General features: G+C 57.6%; 1 protein-coding gene across 1 annotated transcript in view; it reads right to left on the bottom strand.

Annotated features, from left to right (window-relative positions):
• LOC111146244 (collagen type XXVII alpha 1 chain) overlaps positions 1–19,939 on the bottom strand; it is a 133,634-nt gene extending 113,695 nt beyond the window's left edge. The window contains exons 1-5 of the mRNA XM_022501706.1: positions 19,880–19,939; positions 17,488–17,489; positions 13,462–13,532; positions 8,534–10,263; positions 437–490 (exon numbers count right to left, since the gene is read on the bottom strand). Coding sequence (XP_022357414.1) covers positions 437–490; positions 8,534–10,263; positions 13,462–13,532; positions 17,488–17,489; positions 19,880–19,939 — 1,917 coding nt within the window. The remainder of the gene's footprint in view (positions 1–436; positions 491–8,533; positions 10,264–13,461; positions 13,533–17,487; positions 17,490–19,879) is intronic.
• Between the last annotated feature and the right edge of the window lie 4,391 nt (positions 19,940–24,330).

The raw sequence follows: 24,330 nt of genomic DNA, 5'->3' as shown, positions 1-24,330 counted from the left end.
CCTCTCGGCATGGGGAGCTCCCCCCTACCTTGCCCGTGTCAGCATCCCCACCCAGGATGGCCCTGTGGAGATGGGAGGAGGGACACGAGGGTCGTGTCCTCCCAAGGCAGCTTTTCTCCTGGACAAACGCTGAAACCCATCAGCTCAGGAGAATGTGGTCGGCAGAAACCCCTTCTCCACTCCAGGCTGCCAAGGGTGATACCCACCACGAACACCTGAGACCCCGTAAGAGGTCACTGCTGTCCCCATGGCATGCCCATCCACACAGCACCCCCAAAGAGCCCTGAGTTCACTCCAATGGACAAAGTGAAAAATGGGTGCTGGGGGGAGGCAGGAAACAGCCTGGGGACACACAGCAAGTCTAAAACTTCGGGGGCACTGGGACACAGGCCAAAGAGCCAGCCGGAGACCCAAAGGACAGCGTGTGATCACTTACCCGAGGCCCCCGTGCACCAGGGGGTCCAGGGAGCCCAGGCAGCCCAGGGGGACCCTGAAAGAAAAAGCAAGAAGACAGCGTCAGTGCCACGGGGCAGCAGGGAATGGGTTCAAGCAGCCGTTCCACAAGCATCTCCAGAGGTCTGGGCATGGACACTCCATGACCGAAAAGAGGGGTTCTCTGAGGCCTTAGGAACTCATGCTCTTTGGGCCTTTCAGGCCTTTGCAGCTGCTGTTTCACAGTCTTTGAAGTTTTCGCCTTTTATCACTCAGCAAACTTACCCAGGTTGCCACCTCCTCCAGGAAGGCTTCCTTGATCCCTTCCCCAGCTTGAGTCAAGTCCCCGCTTTCCATTTTTTATTTATATGTTATTTGGGGAATTGTCTGCCCCGAAGCCTGTCTCTCCCACTAGACCATGGTCTCCTCAAACGATCTAATTCTCGCTCCCCAGGGCTCAGTTAAATGTCTGATAAGATAAAACACAAGAGGGGCGCCTGGGTGACTAAGTGGGTTAAAGCCTCTGCCTTCGGCTCAGGTCATGATCTCAGGGTTCTGGGATCAAGCCCCACGTCAGGCTCTCTGCTCAGAGGGGAGCCTGCTTCCTCCTTTCTCTCTGCCTGCCTCTCTGCCTTCTTGTAATCTCTGTCAAACAAATAAATAAAAAATCTTAAAAAAAAAAAACAAAAACAAACAAGAGACCTCAGAACTCAGCCAAGTTCTCCACAGAGCCAGACAGGGAAGGGATTTGCCCATGGTGTATCTGCGCACATGGAGAGGCCGTGCAGCATACAGGGTACAGACAAAGGCTTTTGCATCAGACAGGCCTGGGTTCAAACCCCATGCTGCCACTTACCAGCTGGGTTTGGGCAAGTTCTTCAGCCAGCCTGTGCCTATAAAACGGGGGCAAGAATACCCTCTTCACAGGACGATCACAAGGATGAAATGAGAGATAGTGAACATTTAACACAATGACTGGGGTCTAAACATCAAACGTTCCATCTGTTCCAGGAGTCACAGCCTGAGCCAACTTTCATCACTGCTCCCAGAGAACCCACAATAGCCCCCTCATTGGTCTCCCCATGTCCACCTCCTCTCCCCTCCTGTCCTCCTCGCCACAGCCCTGTTCATCTTCCCAAAGTACTCTCCTGCTCAACGACATTCAATGGCTCCCTATTTTCCACAAGAGAAAGGCCTAACCCTACAGCATGGAAGGGAGGCAGCCAAGCAGACTTACTGAATGGAGGGCTGACCTTCCGTCAAATTCCACTTTTGCCACTTAATCGCTGGAGACTTTTTGCAAGCCCTTCAGCCTGAGTATCCACTGCTCCCCGTCCACATGGGGTCAGTGGCCACTGCCCCGTCTACCCTGAAGGCATCAATGAGGATTAACTAAGTGCCTGATGTGAGGAACTGAACACGGAGCCTTCGAAGGAAGCCTGGCTTTCGAGGATGTGTGAGGCCTGGGGAATTCATTTGTTTCAAATAACCATCAACGAGATTCCAGGTTTCCTGCCCGGAGTTAAAATCAGTGTTGAAAACCCAGTATGGTTTGGCTGGTAATTAATCCAGATCTCACGCTGGGCAGCCTCCGTTAACAGTTCTGGCCTATGAACACCACGTGCTTGCTCGGCCATGAATAAAAATCAGAAGAGAGATCCAGACAGGCAGATATGGGCACCAAGGCCCCAGGGGCACTGGAAAGGACCTGGAGTGGGGGGGGGGGGGGCGGTGGCTGCTCGGCCTCAGGCAAGTCCCAGACACCTCTGAGCCTCCAGGGACCTTTGGCCAAATTGGCAGCTGTCTTCCTTCAATCCAGAGCCCAGGGGCTGGGTGGATGTTTCTCCTCCTCTATCTTGTTCAGCAGGTTTCCCTGCTGGGATTCAGGCCAGGCTCCTCTCCGCTCCTCCCCAGGGAGCGGCAGAGCCCCAGGAACCTGGGTTCACACTGGGCGCCCCCGCATGGACTCGGGCACGCTACTTATGTCGAGCCTTCATTCTCCCAAGTGTGAAATGAGGATATGAAGGCCCCTAGCTGACAGATAATCTATAAGAAGTGCTAATCCTAAGGTCTGGCACACAGTTAATGCCCAAAAAGTTAGCTGTTGTTTCTGTGAAGCAAGCTTCTGGAAGTTCCCCAACTCAGAATTTTAAACCACCCTCCTTGGCATCTGTTTTGCAGGAAGAGCAAAGATTTCCCTTTCCAGAAGGCCTTCGTTGGCCCTGATCTTCCAGGTGACCCAGAATTAAAGGGAAATGCAGGGGCTCAGGCTAAGCTGTATCGTTACCCAGTATGGTTATCCAGCCCTTTTAGGAAATGAGACCCCGAAGAGCGCCTCAGAGCAGCAAAGCGACTTGCCCAAGTCCACACAGCGAACAGGCAGAACCTGGGTTCAATCTAGGACATTTGGTTTGTTCTCCTCTCTTGGGCAGCTTCCATGCAGAGAATCTTGGCTAGATATGTCCTGATTCGGTGTGCAGCCTTGGCTAAGGCCCTTCCCCTCTGCAGGCATCTAGGGAATGAGCGTCCCAGAACCTTCCCAACCCGGGGCCCTTCCTGCGTTGCAGGGTGGCAACAACTTCCTTGTCCAGTTATCTGGCGGAAGAGTTAAGGAGGACACCATGCGCAACTCACAGAGAGAAAGGCCAAGGCCCAGCGAGGCCGGGTTCATGCAGGGCTCCAGGGAGAGACAGTCTTCAGAAGGTAGAGCTCCCTCAGGGACCCTGGTGGGTCAGCGCTGTGGAGGCCTGGACATTCCCTCTTGGCATTTCTTCTGCCCCAGAAACAGGGGCATCCAGGCTGGGAATCTGACTTCACCCACAACATCTGCAGAGCAGACTCTGAGTGCCAGCTGGGACCCATGGCCCAGCCTGGTGATGTCAGTCCGCAGCCTGGCTCCGTGTCATGGTCGCCCAGCCCTCAGCTGCAGGCCTGGCCAGGCTCTCCTCTACCAACCCCGGGCGGGGCTACCCAGCAACCCAGCTGCAGCCGCAGGCCCAACCCTTCCCCATTCAGGACTTACTTTGTCTGTGGGCAAGTGAGGGTGGGCGCCCCCTGCCCCCTCTCGCCTGATCCGAGACCCTGTCTGTTCTCCACGAAGTGGAAAAACGCTGCCATTTCTTTCCAGGGCCTGAAGCCTGAGCGGGTGACTCTGGGATGATTCACGAAGGCCGGGGTGGGATTTTCCACTCCACGCTGCAAACAACGGGGCCTCTGAGAGGGCCCAGAGCAGAGGGGGAGGGGAGCGGGGGCCACGGGCCTGCCTGGGGGAGGTGAAGGAGGCCTGGGCTCTGGAGCTCGCACAAACACAGCCATGGAAACAAACAAGCAGCGGCTCTGGGCTTTCTCGGGGGTCCTGGCCTCCGACAGCAGGACCTAGGGGAACCCTGTCCCATGGAACAAGTCCACCCTTGTGTCCAGCTGCAAAAGCCCGCATGCCAAGCCTTGCAGAAAGAAGTAAGTCCGGGCTGGCACTTAGTCTGGACTGGTTCCCCAGCCGAGGATCTGGGAGACCTGAGTCCCAGCCTGTGTGTGCTGCTGACTGCCGGTGACCCTATGCTGGGACTCTTCAGTCTCTGGGTCTCTGCTTGGTGCCTGTGGCTTGATGGGGAGAGGCAGGGGCCCTCAAAGGGCCCTCCCACTTCCGACCATCTGAGCGCACCGTTATTCCCAAGAATAGCCCTCAGAGCTCCGAGATTTTTTTCCCCCAGTCTCTGTCCTAGGGAAGGGCCTCCTGGGCCAGCGCTTTTCCTTACGGCCTTACACAGAGTACTGCACCGCCCCGTGCCTCCAGGCCTCAGATTGTCCAGCTGCAAAATGAGGATATAACATCCAGCTTCCAAGATAATGTATGCAGGTGCTGGTTTTTCTCCACTTGCCCCCATGGTCTCTTGTGTGCCCTGGGAATCCGGCCGACAGGCTGCAGCCTCACGCCTTCCTGCTCTCTGCTTCTGGCTGGGTCTGGCCAATGGGAGGTCCCGACAAGAGACAGAAGAGTGGACGGAGTGAGTGGGCGGGGACTTTCTCTACCCAGCGGAGGACTACAGACTACTGTTCACACTTTAACTTTCGCTGGGTTCTGGTCACACATGCCCGCCCCTTGTACCTTCAGGTCCGACCTGTGTGCTTTGCCAGCTGCTATCGGTTCTTTTGATGCCACCCACACCTCTGCAAACAGCCCCTGCCTTGAACTCTCTCAATGACCTTGTTCCCCACCTGGAGCTGCAGGATACAGCAGGCAAACTGCTTAGCTCAGAGCCTGGCACATAGTAGGAGCTCAAAAAACACTGTGCTAAAGACAAAGCAAAACAGCCCTCATTCTCCTGGGTTCTAGATGATGACTAGGACGAGCAGGGAATTTCTCAAGCTCTAGCCCCAATTCCTAACCACCAACAGTGGGAAGGCCCTCCTGGATCCAGACGGTCCCAGTCCTCCTCAGGCAGCGGTACCCTCATCTCAACCATCAGCACATCAGTAAACAGCCACAACCAACCACCGGGACCAGGTTCTAGCGCTGGATGCTTTATGTCCCTCATCTCGATTGATCCATACGACTCTAGAAATGTAGGGAGTACCATATCCCCGTTTTGCAAAGGTAAAAACAGAGGCTCAGAGAGGTTAGGTGACTCACCAAAGATCACACAGCACCTGGCCCCAAGAAGGCACTCAATCCACATTTGCTGACAGAATGAAAGGATGGCTGGATAAGGGAGTGGTTCCAACCCAGGTCACTCCAAATGTGAAGTCTGTGTGCCGTTGCCCTCCACATGGCCTCCTGACTCCACCAGCAACAGAGATCTGTGTAACCTCAAGGAGCCTGTCCTGGCAGTCAAGACAACCTTTTTTTTTTTCTGTAAAGATCACATTCCTTCATTCATTTCGCAGATAGTCATGGAGCATCTGCTGCGGGCCAGGCCCTCATCCGGGTCTCCCTGAGGTGACGCTTGCAAAAAGTGCAAGTGAGTGCAGATGCCAGCGGCCTGATCGTGAATAAATAAGGCCTTGACTCGCCTCCTCCCAGGCGTGGGGCTTCTGTGCAGCTTCTGTGCAGTCTCTGTGAACCGCAGCCTCCCCGCCCCTCCTCACCCGGGGCCCAGCTCAGCTTTTCCATGCTCCCCCCTGCCGCTGCTGGGGCTCCCACAGAGCTCCCTTGCTCCGTGGCTACAACTGCTGGCAGGCCCGGGGCCCAGAGCTGTCTCCGCCTCTGCCAGTCCGTCTCCTGCCCCTGGGGGACCACGGGGATCCCATCAGACCCAGCCGAAACACCCATCTCTGGCTCCAAAATAAGAGCCACTTATTTCTGGGGAGGGAGCTCTTCCAAAGCTGTCAGAGAAGGGAGACAGCCCTAGGGAGAGGAAAGAAGTTCCCAAAGTCACCCAGCAGAAACATCTCCAAGGGGCCTTGGAGATCACCCAGCTCGCTTCCTCACAGGAGATGGGAGCTATTCTTAACTTACATTCTGCAGAAACCAAGGCTTAGCATGGCTCAGGGCCACAGAGCTAGTAAGGGATGGAGTCAGAATTGGAACCCAGGTCTGCATGTCCGCAGACGGCGGACAATTAAGCCCCCGACCCAGAGCAGCACAGCTTCTTCTCTGCTGGGATGATATCCTAAATGTATATGGGGGGTCGGAGGCATGTAAGATGGGAAAGAGGGAGTGGGAGCCCTTGTCACCACCACTCAGAGATGCCACTTCCATTATGGGAATTCTGGGCTCTGCCACAATAGAAATGACCAGTTTGCCACCGGCCACATGATGGGCTGGACAAGGCTTCTCAAAGTTTTTTGGGTTCCTATTGGAATGAGGCTAGGTTCCGAGCTGAGGGAGGGTGGGACTAGGGGACAGGGTGGGGCATGAGGTGGGAGGCTATGCAAGCACACTGACGTCCTCCCTCTTGCCCTTGGCCTTCCGGGGCTGGAGAAGCAGGGACAGCCAATGGCCTCTCTGGATGTCAGGAACCCAAAGTCTTATTCCAGTCTCTGCAAGGACATGCTAGGTGCCCTTGGCCTAGTCTTTTGTCCCTCTAGCCACTGTCCCCCCATCTGTAGAGCAGGGATCAGCATTCCCAGCCTGCCCTCCTGACCCAGGTCCTGTGAGGTCCTAAAGGAAGGTACCACTCATGTAACTCATAAATCTGGTAGGTCTAGAAACAGCAGATTCTTTAGACATTGAGATCTTCCTCTGAGGCCAAGGACAGGCCCTGACACATCTCTGAAGTCCCCAGCCTCCTGCCCTGAGTCTTAGAGTCTCAGAGTGGACCCTCAGTGGAGTGGGATGGAATGTGCCAGTCTTGGCATCTGGCCCTGGGGTGTAAATTTCAACTCTGCTGTGTGCCCCTGGGTAAGTCATGGCCCTTTCTGGGCACAGTCTCTGGGCTCCTCACCTGCCCACTGAGGAAGGTTGAATGGAATGATCCCTAAGTACCCACGTACTGAACAGCAGATCTGGAGTGAGGCCTCACCCCTTCTGACCCACATCGCCAAACCCCAAGGGGACAGTACATAGCCCAGGCACCCGACAGGCTCAAAGGCAGATTCTATGCTCTCAAAACCACTCCTGCTCTAATTGTGCTGGCTTGGACCTGGCTGTCCTCTCCCCACAACACACACAGCCTCTGGAGGCAGGGTTGACCTCCTCCACTGGATGGGGTGGAGACCCCGAGGCTCACACCCTCTCTCGGCAGTGGGGGGACCATTCACCCCATTTTGGCCTCACGGCCAGTGAGCCCAGCACCCACACAGCTTGGGAAGCTGAGTTGTCAGGGCTCAGAGGCACCCAGAGCCTGAGTCAGGCTGGGCAGCCTGGAGGGGTAAGAAGGGGTCCTTCTCTTCTCGGCTCCCAACCTCCTGCCCTGACAATTTCGGAGCACAGGACTTGAACAGAGCGTTGACATAATTGCAAAGCAATGCATACAATTTCCATAAGTTCTACAATATGGTTATAATAAAAACGGGCTCTCAGTCCCCTTGGAGACAGGCTGAATAAATATTATTCCTAATGATTATTAAAACTTATTAAGTGTGTTTGTAAGGCCTGGGAATTCCCAGCATCTGCCACCGTCTCCACGTTGTAGAGAGCCTAACCTCAAACACAGAGCCTGGTGGGAAACCCAGCCTCAGGGAGGAGAAAACCACACGGTGGTCATCTCCAAGGCAGGAGAACAGAGCAGAGGCCCGAGCTTTCTGGAAACTCCATCCCCTACACTCCCCACCCCGGAGGAATTGGCCTCCAGCTGCAGAAAGGTCGTTGCCCCTGGAGACAGTCCCAGGCATGCTAGAGGCACCGGGCCTGAGAACATCTCCTGCAAGAGGAATGTTCTTTCTCCTTTTCTTGACTGCTCAGGCCCACCCTGACCGTCCAACAGGGGCCTTGATGTGTGACTCCCCGACAGGGGCCACACATCAAACACTTAGAGGAGCGGGGACAGGGGAGCGGACTGGGTTGGAAGCCCCCGATCAGGAGATGTGGGGACACATGGGGGCGGGCCCATCCTGTCTGAAGGGAAGCACCAGCTACTGCCTCCGTCCCCTTCCAACAGAAGCTGGTCACCAGGTCTTTTATAAGAAATCTCTCCCATTTTTAAAATGTTAGTAACTTATTAAATATTTTTAAACAATGCTGCATGTGCCAAACAAAACACGTTCAGGACTACCCGTGGGTGACCTTCGTCCGGAGCTCCCAGACTAGCTGGTGGGCTGGAAGGGCTCTCCTCCATCAGTCGGGAGAGCGAGACTCTGGAAACCATGTGGCCTGGGGGCCAGTCAGCTAGTGGTTTTCCTCGAGCCACTTGACCTTCGGTTAGCAGAGAACGACCTGGAGCCTGGGCCCGCCCAAGCCCAGGGGTGCTCTGCTCCCAGCACTGGCCACCAAACCCAGAGCTGCCCCAGTGGACCGTGGGTCACAGCAGAGCAGACAATCATAAGCACATCACAGGGAGAGGAACAGGGGACCTGCAGGCCAGCCGAGGCCCTGCCCACAGCCACCTCCCTGCTCTGAGTTGCTTCTCCGGCTCTGCCCTAATGCCAGGAGTCGCCTCTTGTCCCGACTGCCCCTGCTACCCCCTTGAGCTCCAAGCAACATGCACACCTCACCCCATCTTACCGGCAAACCACAGTCTCCCTTGGGCCCTGGAGGTCCCATCAGCAACGGGAAAGGCGTGGGTCCCGCCAGGTGGAAGAACGAATAGCTGTGACTCGTGGGCCAGGGACTGGAGGACAGGAATCGCACGGGGGCCAACGCTGGGGCCGGGGTGGTCGGCCAGTGGGGCCGGGACAGTCTGGAGCTGGGCCTGGTTGTCAGATCATTCGATGGGACATCCCTGGCCGCCTTCCCAGGTCTGATGGGGACGGGCTTCCGGGGGCTGCTCTTGGGTCTGGCTTTCTTTGTGGCCTCTGATCCAGAGGGTCTCTTGCTTCTGGTGGGGGCCGAGCCAGGAGCAAGGGTGGGAGGCATCGCTGTGGCTGGCGGAGGGATCCTGGGAGAGCCAGGATGGAAGACAGGGGGCAGGGGCGGAACCGTGGGTTGGGGAGGTCTGTGGGTGCCGGTGCGGGCAGGGGCCGGCTCACTGCTGCGACGGCTCGGCTTGGCCTCGGTCTGGCCCACTGGGATAAAAGTCTTTTTGGAGGAGCCGGTGGCCAGAAGTAGGGGCCGAGTGCTGGGTAGCAGAGGTCTAGGCGTCACAGGGGTCCTCTGGCTCGGCTTCACTGAGGGGCGGGAGGCTTTGGCAGGAAGTGGGTGGGAAGTGGGGGGTACTGGCTTCTTGGTGGGTGGGGCTGCTTTTGTGAAGGAAGGCTGAGCAGCCTTCTGGGGTCGGCGGGGGCTTTGGACAGGGCCTACTGAAGGAGAAGGGACCGAGAGCCTGGCTGGATGGCTTTTGGGGGTCTTGGTGGCTGCGCTCTTCCGCAACGGCTGGACAGTTGTGGTGTAACTGGCCGGAGAGGCCGGGGGCACAGCAGGGAGCGCTCCACCGGCTGACAGCTTGGCGGGCGGCAGCGGGATCCGGCCTGAGCTCCCTGCGGCCGCACGCCAGTGAGGCTCTGTGGTGCTAGTCCTCAGGGGCTTGGCAGGTGTGACGGGCACCGGAGTCCCCCTGGGATCCCTGCTTGCTGGCCGTGACCCCAGGGCTGGCGCAGCAGTGGTCAGGTTCTCCAGGCCTCGCAGGGCAAGGTCGGTCTGGAAGGTGAAGGTCGTGCCCAAGTCTCGGGGAAGGAGGGGTCCCAGCTGGGGCCGGTATGTGTCAGCCTGTCCGCACTGCCTCCTCAGGTGGGTACAGTAATTGTGAGCGACCTGCGTCACAGGGTAGATACTGAACTGGCACAGGGCGCCTTCAAACTGGACCGCATGTGGGTTCATCTTCCCAAAGAGGAAGGAGCCCTCGGGGTCGAAGGCTGGGTCCTTGTGGAAAGGCAGTGGGACAGGCACCCGGCGCTGCCCGCACGCCGTCACCAGGGTGACAGTGCGGCCCCGGAGCTCCAGGGCGAGGTGATGCCAGCGCCCGTCGTGCACGTCGAGGTCAAAGGCCACAGAGCGCCGGGGCCCCAGGTGGACAACCGTCTTGCCGGGGAGGAACTGCAGGCCCAGCTGCAGCTTGTGCTTCCTGCTGCGGACGGCGAAAAGGAAGGCATGGTTCACCCGGTGGGAGCAGAGGCTCAGCACCAGCGCCAGCTCTGTGCCCAGGGCGGCGGGAAGGACGGCGGCTGTGGGGGCCTGGAGCCGGCTCCGCTGCGTAAAGATGAAGCCTGATGGGAACGGAATGACCCCCGGGGGCGGGGGGCTCCGGCCACCCCCTGCTTTCGTCCAGCTGAGGCCCAGCCGCTGGAGGACGTCCACATCTGCAGAGGGAGCGCAGAGGGGGAGAGGGCGCGGTCAGGGCCTGCTCCCGCCCCAGGCCCCTCCAGGCGCACAGACGGGGAGGCTGGTCCACCCGCTGCTATCCCACGCTTGGGGCCGGGAGCACGGAGTCGGAACCAGTCCCCCGTCTGGCTGAATGGCCCTGCCTGTACTTGTTTACAACACAGACCCTGAGCTAGACATGTGACTTTAGTGCCTCGGTTTCCTCATCTGTTGAATGGGATCACAGTAGCACCAGACTGAGAAAGCTGCCACGAAGAGCAAACGAGCTGGCATGCCTGAAAACAAGTGCCTGGCACCCAGTAAGCACTTGCCAAGGACAGCTGTTCGTACCAGAAATAATGACCGTCACCAGAGGCTAGCCGTGAGTATTCAGGCTCTTCCCCTTGTCCGTCTCAGAAGCCGCCTCCTCCAGGGAGCCGTCCCATGAGTGAGGAAGCAGGGTCACAGGAGCTCGGTAAGGATGTCCAGCGGGCCTGACTGGTTTGACCGCCTTTAGGAAGGTCCCCAGCCCTCTCTGCACCCCCTAGGTCTCTCTGTGGCCAGAGCAGACTGGGGGAGCTGCCTTCTGCGCAGAAGGAAGAGGACACATCCAATGACTCCCCGCCTCCCTGCGTAGCCTTGGACAGAGCAGAGGAAGCGATCGAGGCATCCTTGTAACCTCTGTCCTCTGGCGAGGCGTCTGGACGTCGACTGCGGCCTGGCCAGGTCACATCCGCCCAGTAATTACAACGGTGAGGCTCGCCAAAGGAGGGCTTCCAGCGTGTTTATGGAAAGGCTTCCTGACCTTGCCTCTTGCAGGGTCATTCGACCTCCTTTAGTCGGCCGAGCTGCCAGTGTCTGCAGAAGACAGCTCCAGAACTCCGACTCGGAAAGGAGAGGCCGCCTCCGGAATGGGGGCCTGGCTCGGGTCCTTGGCTCCCTCCCACCAACCCCCTGAATTCAGCAACCTAGGCCCTGAGCATGGTACGTGGGGTCCACGTGGGGCTGGATATGGCACTTAGCACTTAGCACTTAGCCCTCGGCCGGCAGCTGTGAGATGGACAGACGGGTGGATGGACAGATAGATGGGCCAGGAAAAGATGAGTGCTGTACATATGTAGCAGGCTCTGGAGTCAGAAGGCCGGACTTCAGAGCCAGACAGAGCCACCCAGGAGTCTGGACTCTGAGCCTCCGTTCCCACCGCTGTAAAACGAGGCGGCAAAGAACGCCTCCATCAGGGGGTTGTTGGCTGTCCTCGTCCAGACACCTCTGGACGAGTCTATTCCTGACCCCTGAGCCTCAGTTTCCCTGCCCAGAAGGCAAGGGCAGCCAGACGTGAAGGCGGCCACCAAGCGCTCACAATGTTCTGAGAACACCGCAGTCCCAGGTTGCTCTTTGAGGCTGGCCTGGCTTGAAGACCTGTCTTCCTCCCTAAGGATCTGTGGGCCTTCATTTCCCTTCAAATTCTCCTTTCTCCCACCTCCGTCTGTCCTGAGCTCCTAAGCTCAAATAAACCACTGCTCCAAGATTCTCTTGGTCGCGGTGGATTCCCCACGTCTCCATCGCAGAAACCTTCCTATAAGCACAAACTACTACTCCCTGCAAACAACTTCTAGGGGAGGAGGCATTTGCTGGGGAAGAGGTGAGGGCAGAAAGCCACCTCTCCCTCCCCTCATCCCACCTGAGCGGCCCCCCGAGCTCCCCCCTCCCCCATCCCCCTCCAGCCTGCACTGCACACCCTCACACACTGCAGCTGAGAGCTGCTTCTACCTGCCTGGCCAGGTGCCACCGATGAGCTTCCCCAACTGTCCTCTGCAGGTGGCTTTCAAAGCTGACCCCAGCCAGTCTCCAGGCCTCCCCCAGAGACAGTGTGCAGGGCAGGGGCAAAGCCTTACACTCTGCCACCAGGAGCTGGCAGAGGCCTCTGACCACCGTGGGCACCACAGGGGATGGAGAAGGACTGTTCTTGTCCAAGTGGTCAGGTAAATGCTAGAATTAACAACAATAAACACTAGTATTTACGGACCACTTCCTATGTGCCAAGTGCTTTATGTGTTCTATCTCGCCCAATTCTCTCAATCATCTCTAAAGAAGATACTGTTTAGCATCCCCCCTTTACAGAGGAGGGTCAGAAAAGTTCGCTATAGGAACGAGCCCAAGGTCACACAGCCTATAACAAAAGGCACAGCCGGGACTTAAACCCAGGCCACCTGGCTCCAGGGTCTCTGTTCTTAGCACAATGCTATCCCAAGCTGGAGCCCCTCAGACTCGTTGGAGAGTGGGGTGGAGACCCATCCAGAATCCAGGGGCCAGGACCTGGGGGCCAGGGGAATGAATGCAGCCCGACGCCAAGCAGAAGGACCCTGCCAGCTGGCCGCGGCGAGATCCCTTTATTACATAAACCTGGCTCCGCAGAGCTCCGGCCTCTCCCCAACACCCCCCGCCCCCCATTGCCTGACTCAGGACTCTGGACAGCTGTTCACCTACTTTGTGGGGGAAACAGCAAGCTCGGAAAATATGACATTTGCACAAAATGTTGCCGGGCAGCCGGAGTCTCTTCCGGGCACGGCCCTCCCCTCCCGGGGACCCAATCCCTGCCGGCGGCCAGGTCAGGCCACAGGGGCTCTGGGAGTGCCCTACTGCCTGCCCCCGGCACACGAGCGAGCGTGGAGGAGGGGAAGAGCCGCTATTCTAGGAGGCCTTGTGGCTGCTTGACAAACAGATGTGGGAGAGGTTTCAGTTTCCCGGAGCAGCTGTGCAGCCAGCCCACCGCCGCTCTGGCCCCCTGGCTGGGTCCTCGGGGATGGCAGGGGAGAACAGGATCTCACGGCAAGGGGAGGGAGTGGTGGCCTTCATGCCTCCTCTCAACAGATCTTAGTATAACCCTTGGACAAATCAGGACGACTGAGGCTTACCTAACCATGACTTCTTCCAATTCTGCCCCCGCCCCCGTAGGAAAGAAAGGGTCACTCTCCCACATTTCTGCACTGAGCCTTTGCTGTCCCTTACAAAACTCCAAATGTCACTCTTCCCAGCCTGGAGAGAATTTGCCAATGATGGGCTCCATTCTAACTGACAGGAAAACTGAGGCACTGAGTTCCAATTAGAGCCATGGCTGTCTCCAAGCCCTGAGTTCTCAGGTCTCTTCTGCCCTTCCTTGTTCCCCCACCCCCTGCACAAAGAGAAGAGGGAATTACCTTCAGGAGGTCCTTGGGTGGAGGCCAGGTGACAGGCAAATGAGACTAAGATCCAGGTGAAGAGAAACCCCCTAGAGACGGGAAGACATAAGCAGAGGTGGCATCAGCTTCCACCCTGGGGCCCAGATCTGGCTGGGGAGCTGGGAGAGAATCACCCACCCCCAGACACCCCACCCTGGCCAGGCTTGCCTACTGGTAGTGGGGGAGGCCAGGCACAGGCTCTATGACCCCACAGGGTAGCCCATGCTCCCAGGGTTTCCAGGCGTAACCTCTAGGGGCAGGACCTGCTCACGCAGCACAAGTCACAAGTAAAACGTTGTTTTTCACAGATTGGGAAACCAAGGTCGCAAGGTAGGGAGCAGTGGGAGGGAAGCCTTGTCGTGGGCGTCAGAAGACCGGGGATCCAGCTTCAAATCTGTTGCTGACTCACTGAGCCACAAGGGGCCAGCCCCTCCCCGTCTCTGGGCCTCGGTTTCCCCATCTGTACTATGGCCTCATGATCCTAAGACCCAATGGGCAGCAGAGCCAGGACTGAAAGGTCAGTGGGAAAACCAGACCGGTCCACTTGGATGACGGACATCCTCAAAGGACAAAAGCGATGAGAAATCCCTCTGTAGGCACAAGCGGGGAGGGAGAGAAGACCCCTTAAGCAGGACCAGAGCACGCTAAGGAAGCTGCCCACCTGGCCTCAGGCTGGCAGAGAAAGGTGGGGGAGAGTAAACAGAGGACACTGGGGGGGGGGTCATGCAGACCCAGGTGCAAACGTGACCCCATTGCTTACCAGCTGTGTGACCCTGGGTGAGTCACTCAGCCTCCCTGAGCCTGCCTCCAGCTCTGCGGCATGGCCGACACTCCCTATCTCACCGGCCAGGCGTGAGGATTAAATGAGCTCATGCATGTCAAGGGTTTGGCCTGGTGCCAGCCACAGAAGTGCGCCTTCAGCATCACAGCTACCGCCGAACTCTGGGGCCTGGAAGGGTTAATGCTCTGCTCAGTGGCTCCTGCCAAGATGGGCAGAGGCAGTGATCCGATTTCACCTTCCTGTGGGAGCAGCCACCGGCGACACCCGAAGCCACCCGGGGCATCTGATCCCAGAGCGGGCAGAGGGGAGGGCGGCACGTGGCCAAAGCCGGCCAGCCGGGATGCAGGCAGAGAGAGCCTCGACCGGCGGGCGGCGCGGGCTAAGGCTGAGACACACAGGCCCGGGAGCCATTTCCAAGAGGAAAGCTAGAATGGGGCACTTCTGGGGAATCGTGTAATCCAGGAAACCCATCCGCTGGAGTTGATGTCTGGCACCCCCTGTTCTTCCCAGCTCCCTAGGCGCCCCGGAAAACCAGCTCACACTCTCTGATTTAATGGCAATCACTCCCATTTCACTGCAGTTATAATCAATAGTGATCCCGATGGGCACTGTAGAAGACACTGGTGGTTACCTACACTTAGTCATCCCCCTGCCCTTCTTGTTCAGGCAAGCAGGGACTTTGGAGGATACTGGATAAATCTGGGTAAGTCTAAGCCAATCTTGCGAACTTCATTTGCCATGCCAGTGACCGCTGTGGGCATGCATGCATGACCCAAACATGGTCAGTAAGATGTGAGGGATGGCTCTCAAAGCCTCCCGGGAAAGTATTTTCAGGGGATAGAGAGAAGGTCTTCTTCTAGCTTTTGCATATTATTGAGCAGGGATGCGTGGCTGCTGCAGCCATGTTGTGCACATGAGGCTAACAGGCTCCATGAGCACATGAGGACGACAGAATGGAAAAACAGTGGATGTCTGATGACACGTGAGATGCTGAATTAGCCAACCCATCACTGTTTTTCCTTTAGATCTCTTGATACGGGAGTTGATAACTCCCTTTGTGTAAGCCATGTCGAATCGGGTCACTTGCAGCACAAGGCAAACTGAATGAAATAGCATTCAGATTCAGATGCTGATGGTGGTCCTTTGAAAGCCTCCTCCAGCACCTGGGCCCTTGCCTGTGCCGCTCCCAAGTGTTCCTGACAGCGTTCTTTTGTCTGGTCAGTTCCCACACACGCCCAAGACCCCAGCTTGGGCGTCACCCCCCACTGCGCATACCTCATTGCAGCAGGTGTCCCGCGTGAGCCCATTGCCTATTTTCCTATTTCCCTTTCTAGAACAAGTCCCTGAAGGGTAGGAACCACCTCTGTCTCGTTCATGCATATTCCCAGCACCTGGCAAGCATATCATAAACATTCAGTGTATCTTTGTGAAAGAAATAAATGGTTCCTGGTATTACAGGACCCTGGACTTTAAAAGTATCTCCCCAGAGGCCCTCTCTCTACCTCTGACTTGTTTCCAGGGTTGCTCCCAGATAATCCTCAGCTCCCCCTCAGCCTCTCCAATCTGCTGCCACTGCTGTGAAAAGGCCCTTTTTTCAAGGGGCCTGTCCTCCCTGCCACCGCGGGCCTCGCCTCCAGCTCGCCGCTAGCAATGACCAGTGTCTCGCTGCCCCGGCATTGCTTGGGGGGAAGAGCAGAGGCTGACCCTTCTGCCATGGCCTGCCCACCTGAAGCCCACGGCAGCCTCATCGGCCCTGAAAAGAAACGAGAGGAGGCTTCGTTTGCTGTGACAAAAACCGAGGCTTAAGGAGGCCAGGTTCCTCCTCAAGGTCACCCTGGGATGGCTCTGAAGTCATAATTCTTCAGTACTATTTCCCACGTGCACCAGGTAGCCACTTCAGAAAACTGGAGCCCCATCAACTGGGGAAGAACTGCATCCCAGTCCCGACGGTTCCCAAAGCACAACCAAACAACGAACTGCCTATCAAAGGGTCTGAGAAGTCCTGCAATGAAGACATGGACAGGGCTTTCTGTCCATCAGCAGTCCCCAGACTTAGAGGACCTAGGAATTCCTTTTTCTGGAGAATGCCTGCTCTGAAGGCACTGCCCCTAACTTCCCAGGGTCCCAACAACCTCATCTCTGTCCCATTTCCTTCCATCCTCTCTTCTCAGCCCCTTCCAGGCACAAGCCCTCACTCCTCGAGTGTGTCACTGTATGACGTCACATCCACCCGGCTTAGGATGCTTCCCAAGCTGATAAAGAGAGGCGGGTGGAGAGGAGAAGGCATAAGAACCATACATGTCCTTAGTTGATTTTTCTGGCTGCTGTTATGCCAAGGTGACCCCTCTGGAGAGAATAAGGATACACTTGGGGGAAATATTTTTAATCCCTGAAGGTCAGGAGAAAGAAGACTCACAGGAGGGATGGGATCAGAATCTTTGCTTCAATTAAGCTTCCCAACACCATGGTTTCCAACTCAAGCATTTCAGCCCTGAAGGCCTGTTATCAATGAATTTGCCTCTCCATTCGTTCACCTTGACAAATGCAACTGACCTCTTGGACCTGAATGCTGTGTGCACTTCACTCATATCCTGCCAAAGTGAAGGGTGGGTATAGACAGCAGGAGAAGGTCCTCTGAGATCATCTAGAGGCCAGATTCTAGTCCCATCCCCTCATTGTGGAGATGGGGAACTGAGGCCCAGAGAGGGGAAATGATTTGTCTAAAGCCACACAGCATGTCAGTGACCCACATGATCTGCTCTTCTACTTAGCAAACAGTCCTTTCCACCTGACTTGTCTCTTGTGGAGAAGAAACTGGACACTTACAGGGACTTCCTATTTGCCAGAGAACGGAGTCCAGCCTTTACCAACAGGAACAGAGGCGCAGCCTAGGGAGCCAACAAGCCATCTAAGTGAGCTCCAGGCCTGGAAAGTTGGCTCCCGGAGGGAGGCCCTGCTGAATCGTTTGCTCCCGTTCCAATGCTGTTTAGGCTACTGCTAATAATGTTTAGTGCCTGCGTTGGCTCAAGCTTTGTTCTTCCCGACTTCTGTTTTCACCACTGACTCGTGGGCCTTGGCTCGGTGAACCCAGGGCTCCAGAATGTCGGGAAGACCAGAGTGGGCAGGAGGCAGCTGCAATGGCAGTACCTACACATTAGGGAACCTGACCTTCGAGACACAGCCTGGCCACACAGCCCTCCAGGAAGGGAACCAGGTGTCCCTACCCCTGCAAAGGGCCCTCTGCCAGCACACCAAATGTGGCTACTCCGGGACCACTAGGCTGCCAGACTACACCTGGTATGCTTGGTTTTTCCCCCCATCCTTCCTACCTGGGATCATGAGAGACGACTGTAAGAGATCGTAAGAGACCCACACCAACTTGAACGTCCTGCAGGAGCTCAGAGCTGAGACCCAGGGCATGAAAAAACACACAAGGAAAGCGGCCCTGTGGACTCCAGGCTTGGCTGTGTGCTCACAGGACAAGCTGGGGGAGGCACTGGCCTGAGGACCGCAGAACAGCAAAGGGAGACAGACCTATCCCACCTGCCTCTGTGGACCAGCCAGGCCACCGTGTGCCCAGAGAGCCGCACCCAGGCTCCTCTCGTCACACCTGATACCTCTTCCGTGGGAACACAGACAGGTCATCTGTCTGGACAGGATGCAGCCCAGAACTTTCCAGTTGACTCACATGTCCATTCAAGACGAAGTGAATAATAATACAAATAACAGCGGCATTTATTGACCATTTACTACATGCCACGCACTGTTCTAAGCCCTTGATGAACACGGTCCTCTGTTAATCCTCACTAAACCTTGCAAGCCGAGAATTTAGCTGCCTGTTTTGTGACTCAGAAAGAAAGGAAGCCCAGAGGCGAGGGGGCCTGTCCAAGCTCCCACACTGTCTGATAGCAGGGCTCCCCCTGCCCTCCAACCCGCCGTCCACCGGGCCAGGCTGTGGGATACCAAGAGGGTCCCCCAGACACAGAACGGGGAACAGAGAACGTGCTGTCGAAGTAACAGGCAGAATGTGCTCAGAGAGAGATAGGGAGTGGGTGACATGGGAAGGGCAGCCCCACCCCCGGCCAGTGCACCCCACCAGGGGAGCTGATGGCCATTGAGGTGAGACCCGAGGGGCAGCAGGACACGTGAAAGCACCAGGAAGGGGAACGTTCCAAGTACAGGGAGGAAAGGGAAAGAGAAGCCAGAGATGTGCTCCGTAGTGTCAAGGAGCCTGGTCTGGGCGAGGTAAAGGAGAGCAAGGCTAGAAGTCTCGCCAGGACCAGAGGGCACAGGATCCGGGGCACTGCTGTGCTGAGGGAGGCAGCGAGACCAGGCAGAAGTTGGGCCTCAAAGCAGCGTGACTGCCCGTTTGCCCAAAGCTCGGGCCCCACTGTGGGGTGCTCGCCTGGCACCACTTTTCTGCCCAGCTGCTGGCATCTGCCTTGGCACAGGGTCTTCTGGAGAAAATGAGTCAGCAGTGTGCTTACTTGCGCAGGGTGTGTGTGTGTGTGTGTGTGTGTGTGTGTGTGTGTGTGTGTTGTGGTGGGGGGCAGGGGAATCTCAGCCAGCCAGCTTTTTCCAAGACATGGGAAAGAAGTGGGGGGGGGGCATCATCCCCTGATTCCCGCTCCAAGGGGCAGGGCATGTGGGACAGGGCGGAGCTACAACCCTGACCAGCCTCTTGGGAATGTCCTCTGGTTCTGGAAGGGTGGAAAGGGAGCAAGTCCTATGAGCCACAGTGCATAGAGCCCGGAGGGCTGCTCCCATCCTCACTCACTCCCACACACACACCCACACTCAGTAACTCGCTCTCACACACACTCACTCTTTACAACTACTCCATCAGCCCCTGGATCCCAGCTCTGCCACGGTCCTTCCTTGGAGATTCCCTGTCCTTCCCTGGCCCCCAGTCTCTGCTTCTGTGCAATGACAAGGGCCCTTTCTGTTCTGACATGCTGGATCTCCCTTTTTCTCTCTCACACCCCAAAAATGACAGGGACTGAGACACCCCCTCCCCCAGCCCCCAGGGAAGGAGGGAACACTGAGACGAACAGACCCAAACAGACTGACACACATGCGGAGACTTCCAGAAGCAGGGGACGTGCAAAGACACACAGACGCCGAGACAGCCACAGAAGCCGAGACCCGGAGACCTAGACGCCTGCGGATAGTTTCACAAGAACTGACTAACTTACAGGCTCAGGACCTGTAGACACCGACACCGGAACACACCGAGACAGCCAGAAACAGGGACCCTTCTTCCCCCAAGCGTCCCCGTAGCCCCCCTCCGTCCCCAACCCGCCGCCCCAGGCGCCACCACCCACCCCCAATGCCGACCCCAGGGCTGGCTCCGCACCGACCTTCCCCAGCACGGCCCCCGGCCAACGCGAACGCGGAGCCGGGCCAGCGGGGCAGGGCACACGGCGCTCGCCAAGCCTCGCCAGGCCGGGGGGCGCAGCCCGCGTTAACCCTTGGCGGCCCGCCTCAGAGGGGCGCAGGAAGGGGCAGGAAGCCGACGTTCCGGGGAAGCGTCCGGCGCGGCAGGGAACCCCCAGCCCTCCCCCGGGCTGGAGCAGCAGGAAGCTGGGGAGGGGGCGTCCCCGAGCGTGTACTCACCCCCCCGCGCGCCGCCGCCGCCGCTGTGCCTCTGGCCCCCCGCGCCGATCCCGCTCCCATGGCGGGCCCCTACTTCATGCTCCCGAGCCCGGGGGGCAAGTGTGGGCGCGCCCCATGGGGCCGCCAGCCCCCCGCCCCGCCGCGCCAGGCCGGCTCAGAGCGCGCGGCCCCCGCGCCCCCAGCGCAGCCTCGCGCCCAGGGGCGCCGGAGCAGGCAGGCAGCGCGGCCGGGGCCCCGCGGGCGCCCGCGCCAGGCCCATGGTCCCAGGAGTCCCGGCGCCGCGCTCGCCCTGCCTCGCTCTTTTACTGCTTCCACCGAAAAGGAAGAAGAAGCAGGCAAAAAAAGAGAGATGATCAAACTTTTGGAGGCGGGCTGCTGTCGGTCCCCGGAGGCAGAGCGAGGCCGGGCGAGGGCGCGCGGAGGGCGGTGGAAGCTGCCTCCCCGCCGGCCTGGGGGAGGAGAGGAAAAGGAAGGATTTGGGGGAAATGAAGGCGATTTAAAGTCTCGGCCCGCGGTGGCTCTCCACCTTCTCTCCTCCCCGCGCCGAGCCGCCCTCTGCTGCCCCATGCTGCCCCCTGCCGGCCGCAGCCGGTCACACAGCCTCGGCTGGCCTACAGCAGCCCTTCAGAGACACCCCCACCTACGCCCCCCCCCCCCGTAAAAATGGGGAAACTGAGATTCACAAATAGGGAAGAGACGGCCAAGCCTGCACAGCAGGGCGACCACAATTCGGAGATTTGGGACTAATGGCTTGTGAGACTGGGGGGCTGGGGGAGGTCCCCGAGCTTGGGGGGGCCTAGATAGAAGGAGAAAGGGGACAAATATTACTGCTGAAAGGAACCCAGTGTTCCGAGGAGAGATCTCGACCAGTACTCAGTATCTAGACTCCCACAACAGCAACAACCCAGTGTCCTACCACACATACACACTCCTCTTCCCAGATTCAGAACACCCTGGAGAACAGACCTCCCCGGCATATACATAGTGGGTGAGGTTGTTAAACGCTGGTCACCCTCTTCCCTTCCCGGTCCAGTCGGTAAGAAATGGGAGCTAAACACACACACACACACACACACACACACACACCCTCAGAATGCGACCAAAGGCTCCCTCAGATCCCCCGCTGGAGCGCACCACGGCACACACCTTGACACCGCTGCAAGCGCCCAGCAAGTTCGCACGGCCACAACCCCAGTCCGAGCCCAGGCATTAGAAGTCCCCTCCACCTCCGCCTCCATGGTTTGTTCAACGGTGCATACAAACTCCCACACACATCCACGCTTACCACAAACTCAGACACACACTCACACTCATCCACATACAAGCTTGGCCACGCACTCCTCCAGGGCTCACACAAACACACCCTGGGGTGTCTGGACTCGAACGCAACCCGGACTCCCTACAAGCAGACGCAGGCACACTAGTACTTACACGCACACAAATGCACACTAGCGTATCCGTATCCCCCCAACACACACTCCCGCACACACACCTTCACGTGCACACACACCTCACATACACACGCGCGCGCGCACACCCCCACTTGCACACAGCTCTCCGCTAGTGCCCACCGCAAGCGTGCACAAATGCATTCATTCCCCACACGTGCACCCCCCCCCATACGCGCGCAACTTTACGCACACACACCGCTACCCCCAGAGCTCCAGGAGCCCCGGGGCACTTACTGGGTCCCTAGCTGCGAGGCTGGACGGTCAGTCCTTCCTCGGGCGCCTAACGGCATTTGTGTTCATGGGTCCCCGCAGCCCCCGAAGCGGGCGCGGGGGCGGGGGTGCGGGGTCCCCTTCCCTAAACTGGGCGCGGGCGCTCGGAGCGCAGCGGCACCGGGAGGGGCATGGGCGCACGGGGCTGCGCCGCCGACCCGGTCCGCCTGCGCTCGAACTTCGTCCGCTCTGCGTCCTCCGACTCCGGCGCGGGCTCCGGGCGCGGGGGGCGGCTCATAGGTGCTGGGGCCGCGGCGCCCGCCGGGCCTTTTGAAGTCTCCGCTGGGGGCGGGGAGGGGGCGCTGAAGGCGGCCTTTTAAACCGTGGCTGCACGCGGGCTCGGTGGAGCAAGGTGTCTGGTTTCAGCAAACTTTAGGAAAAGTCCCAAGCCTAAGCGAAGGGCGGGGGGGCAGGGGGGCGGGGGGGGTAGGTGGGGGGAGCCAAGCCAGAAAGAAAAAGAAGTGGAATAGCTATGCGCTGCTTCCTGCAGGGGGCAGAGCACCCATGGCTGCCAGGAGGCCCGCGGGGCCGGGTGCTAGGGAACCCGTAGATGACTGGGTGGCGCGTGGAACACCCCCCCACAACTCCCACACCACCGCGTGGAACTGGGTTCTTAACCTGCACGCGGACGAGCCCCAGGGAGCGGCAGAAACACCCCAAAATTGCACAGAGGATGTGTGTTTGAGCGTTCTGGGTGAGAGGCGCCACGGGTTTTCCTCAGGTTTTCGGAAGCCCTGGAAGGTTGAAAATTCCGAGACCAAGTGCAGCTGGCGGTTTCTGAAGCTGCATACCTTGTGCTAGGCGGATCCAGCCCTTAAGGATAGTTTTTTGATACGTTGTTCATCATGGATTTTTCTTTTTTTTTGGCATTGGTTTTGACATTTGTAAAGTATTGCATTAAAATATTATGTATCTTGACTAGTTAGGGGCCTTTTGGCTTCCCCTTGATTCCAAAACTCCACTTCTGAGAGTTGTTTCCGGTACCAAAATCCCAAAAGGGGTTTGCACCCTTTCTGTCCTCCTTCTAGCCAGGTGTAGCACTCTGTTAAGTGTCGCCATTTACGGCAGGTCTGCTATCAACATTTACAGATGAGAAAGCTGAGATGCTGAAAATTTAAGTCACCCTCCTGAACTCACCAAGCTGGTAGGCTGTGGAGGTGGGACTGGAACCAAGGTGGTCTGATTCCTGTTTTCCGCAGCTGAGCACAATAATCCAAACCTTAGCCTTTAAGGGGTTCCGAGCAGACCCTTGTCAGCCTCCCCAGCTTCATCGTCTGCCCCAAAGCCCCAATCTCTCTGATTCCTGGACGAGCTCTGGACAAGCTAGGCTACTTCAAGGCCTGGTCTAGGCTGCTTCCTCCTGGGTTCCCTCCCCACCCCACCCCCCCTTTGCTGCCTGTCCTTCAAGGGCAGCTCGAGCTCTCTCCCACACCCGAGTTATAGCGCATGTCACACGGTGTTGGCATTGTCACATCCATCTCTGTGTCCCCACACCCAGCACGGAGCCTGGTACACAATAGAGGCTCAAACCATTAATAATTTAAATGAGTTTCTTTTTTTTTTTTTTTTTGACAGACAGAGATCACAAGTAGGCAGAGAGGCAGGCAGAGAGAGAGAGGTGGAAGCAGGCTCCCCACTGAGCAGAGAGCCCGATGTGGGGCTCAATCCCAGGACCCCGGGATCATGACCTGAGCCGAAGGCAGAGGCTTTAACCCACTGAGCCACCCAGGCGCCCCTAAATGAGTTTCTTTAACTCCTCCAGCGTGCAAACCCCTGTACAAAACCGAGGGAAGTGGGTCTGCCACTATGGGCGAGAAGACAAAGAACTTGGCACAGGGTCCTGCTTTCTGGGCACACACTCATTTGTAACATGGACAGAAGGCATGCTCAGTCAGCAGCTTGGGGCAGGAAAGAGAGCCTGCATGGGAGATATCAGACACCTCCATGCAATCACATCAAGATAACACAAGGAGAATATGATAAATGCTACCGATGAATTGAATTGTCAAGCAGAGCTAAGGGATGGAGAGAAACCAGAGAATTCTCCCAGGAGGATGTGGCCTTTGGCTCCTGAAGGGTGTGTTAAATGATCATGGAGCCATGGGGGAAGACAATTCCAGTGGAAGAGTCGCCAAAAGGCCAGGAGTGCAGGAGTGGATTTCAGGCAGGTTTTGAAGGGGGCGGGGGTGGGGGGGGAGTAGTGGAGAAGCTATCCAGCTCTCCCCTGCACTGTGTGGGTGATGCCCCGTGACTCACCGGCCACGAAGCCATTTCCAGGCAAGGGGATGCATTTCCTCAAAGGTCAGGGAGGTGGTCAGTGGCTGAGCACCAAGGCCTTTCCAAATCTCACTTCCAAATCCAAGTATGCAATGTTAAGGCCCAGGGACCCCTGCTCCTTGAAGGGCTGCTGCAAAGACCCATGGGAAACCCTGTAAAGCACATAAAGATCAATGGTATCTTCTTCCAAAGCCTCACTCTCTCCATGTGTAAACTAGGTGCGTCACACACGGTCACCTGCGTGAGTCCTTGAGCTCGTGAGTGCGAGAGTGTTGTTCAACAGTAATCCAATTTGGTAGATAATTCTTGAGGGCTAACTCTGTTTGGCTAGGTTAGGAGGGAAATGAAACTCACGGTCTTCCCGGGGCTCATGGTCAGCTGGAAAGAGAAGTCATGGACACTGATAGGAATTCTTGGGAAGGGATCTTGCTTCTTGTGCTGCTGCGCCACACC

This window comes from Enhydra lutris, unplaced genomic scaffold, assembly GCF_002288905.1.
Source record: "Enhydra lutris kenyoni isolate GAN:26980312 unplaced genomic scaffold, ASM228890v2 scaffoldscaffold13, whole genome shotgun sequence".
NCBI lineage: Eukaryota > Metazoa > Chordata > Mammalia > Carnivora > Mustelidae > Enhydra > Enhydra lutris.
This window is presented reverse-complemented; position numbering and strand designations above follow the sequence as displayed.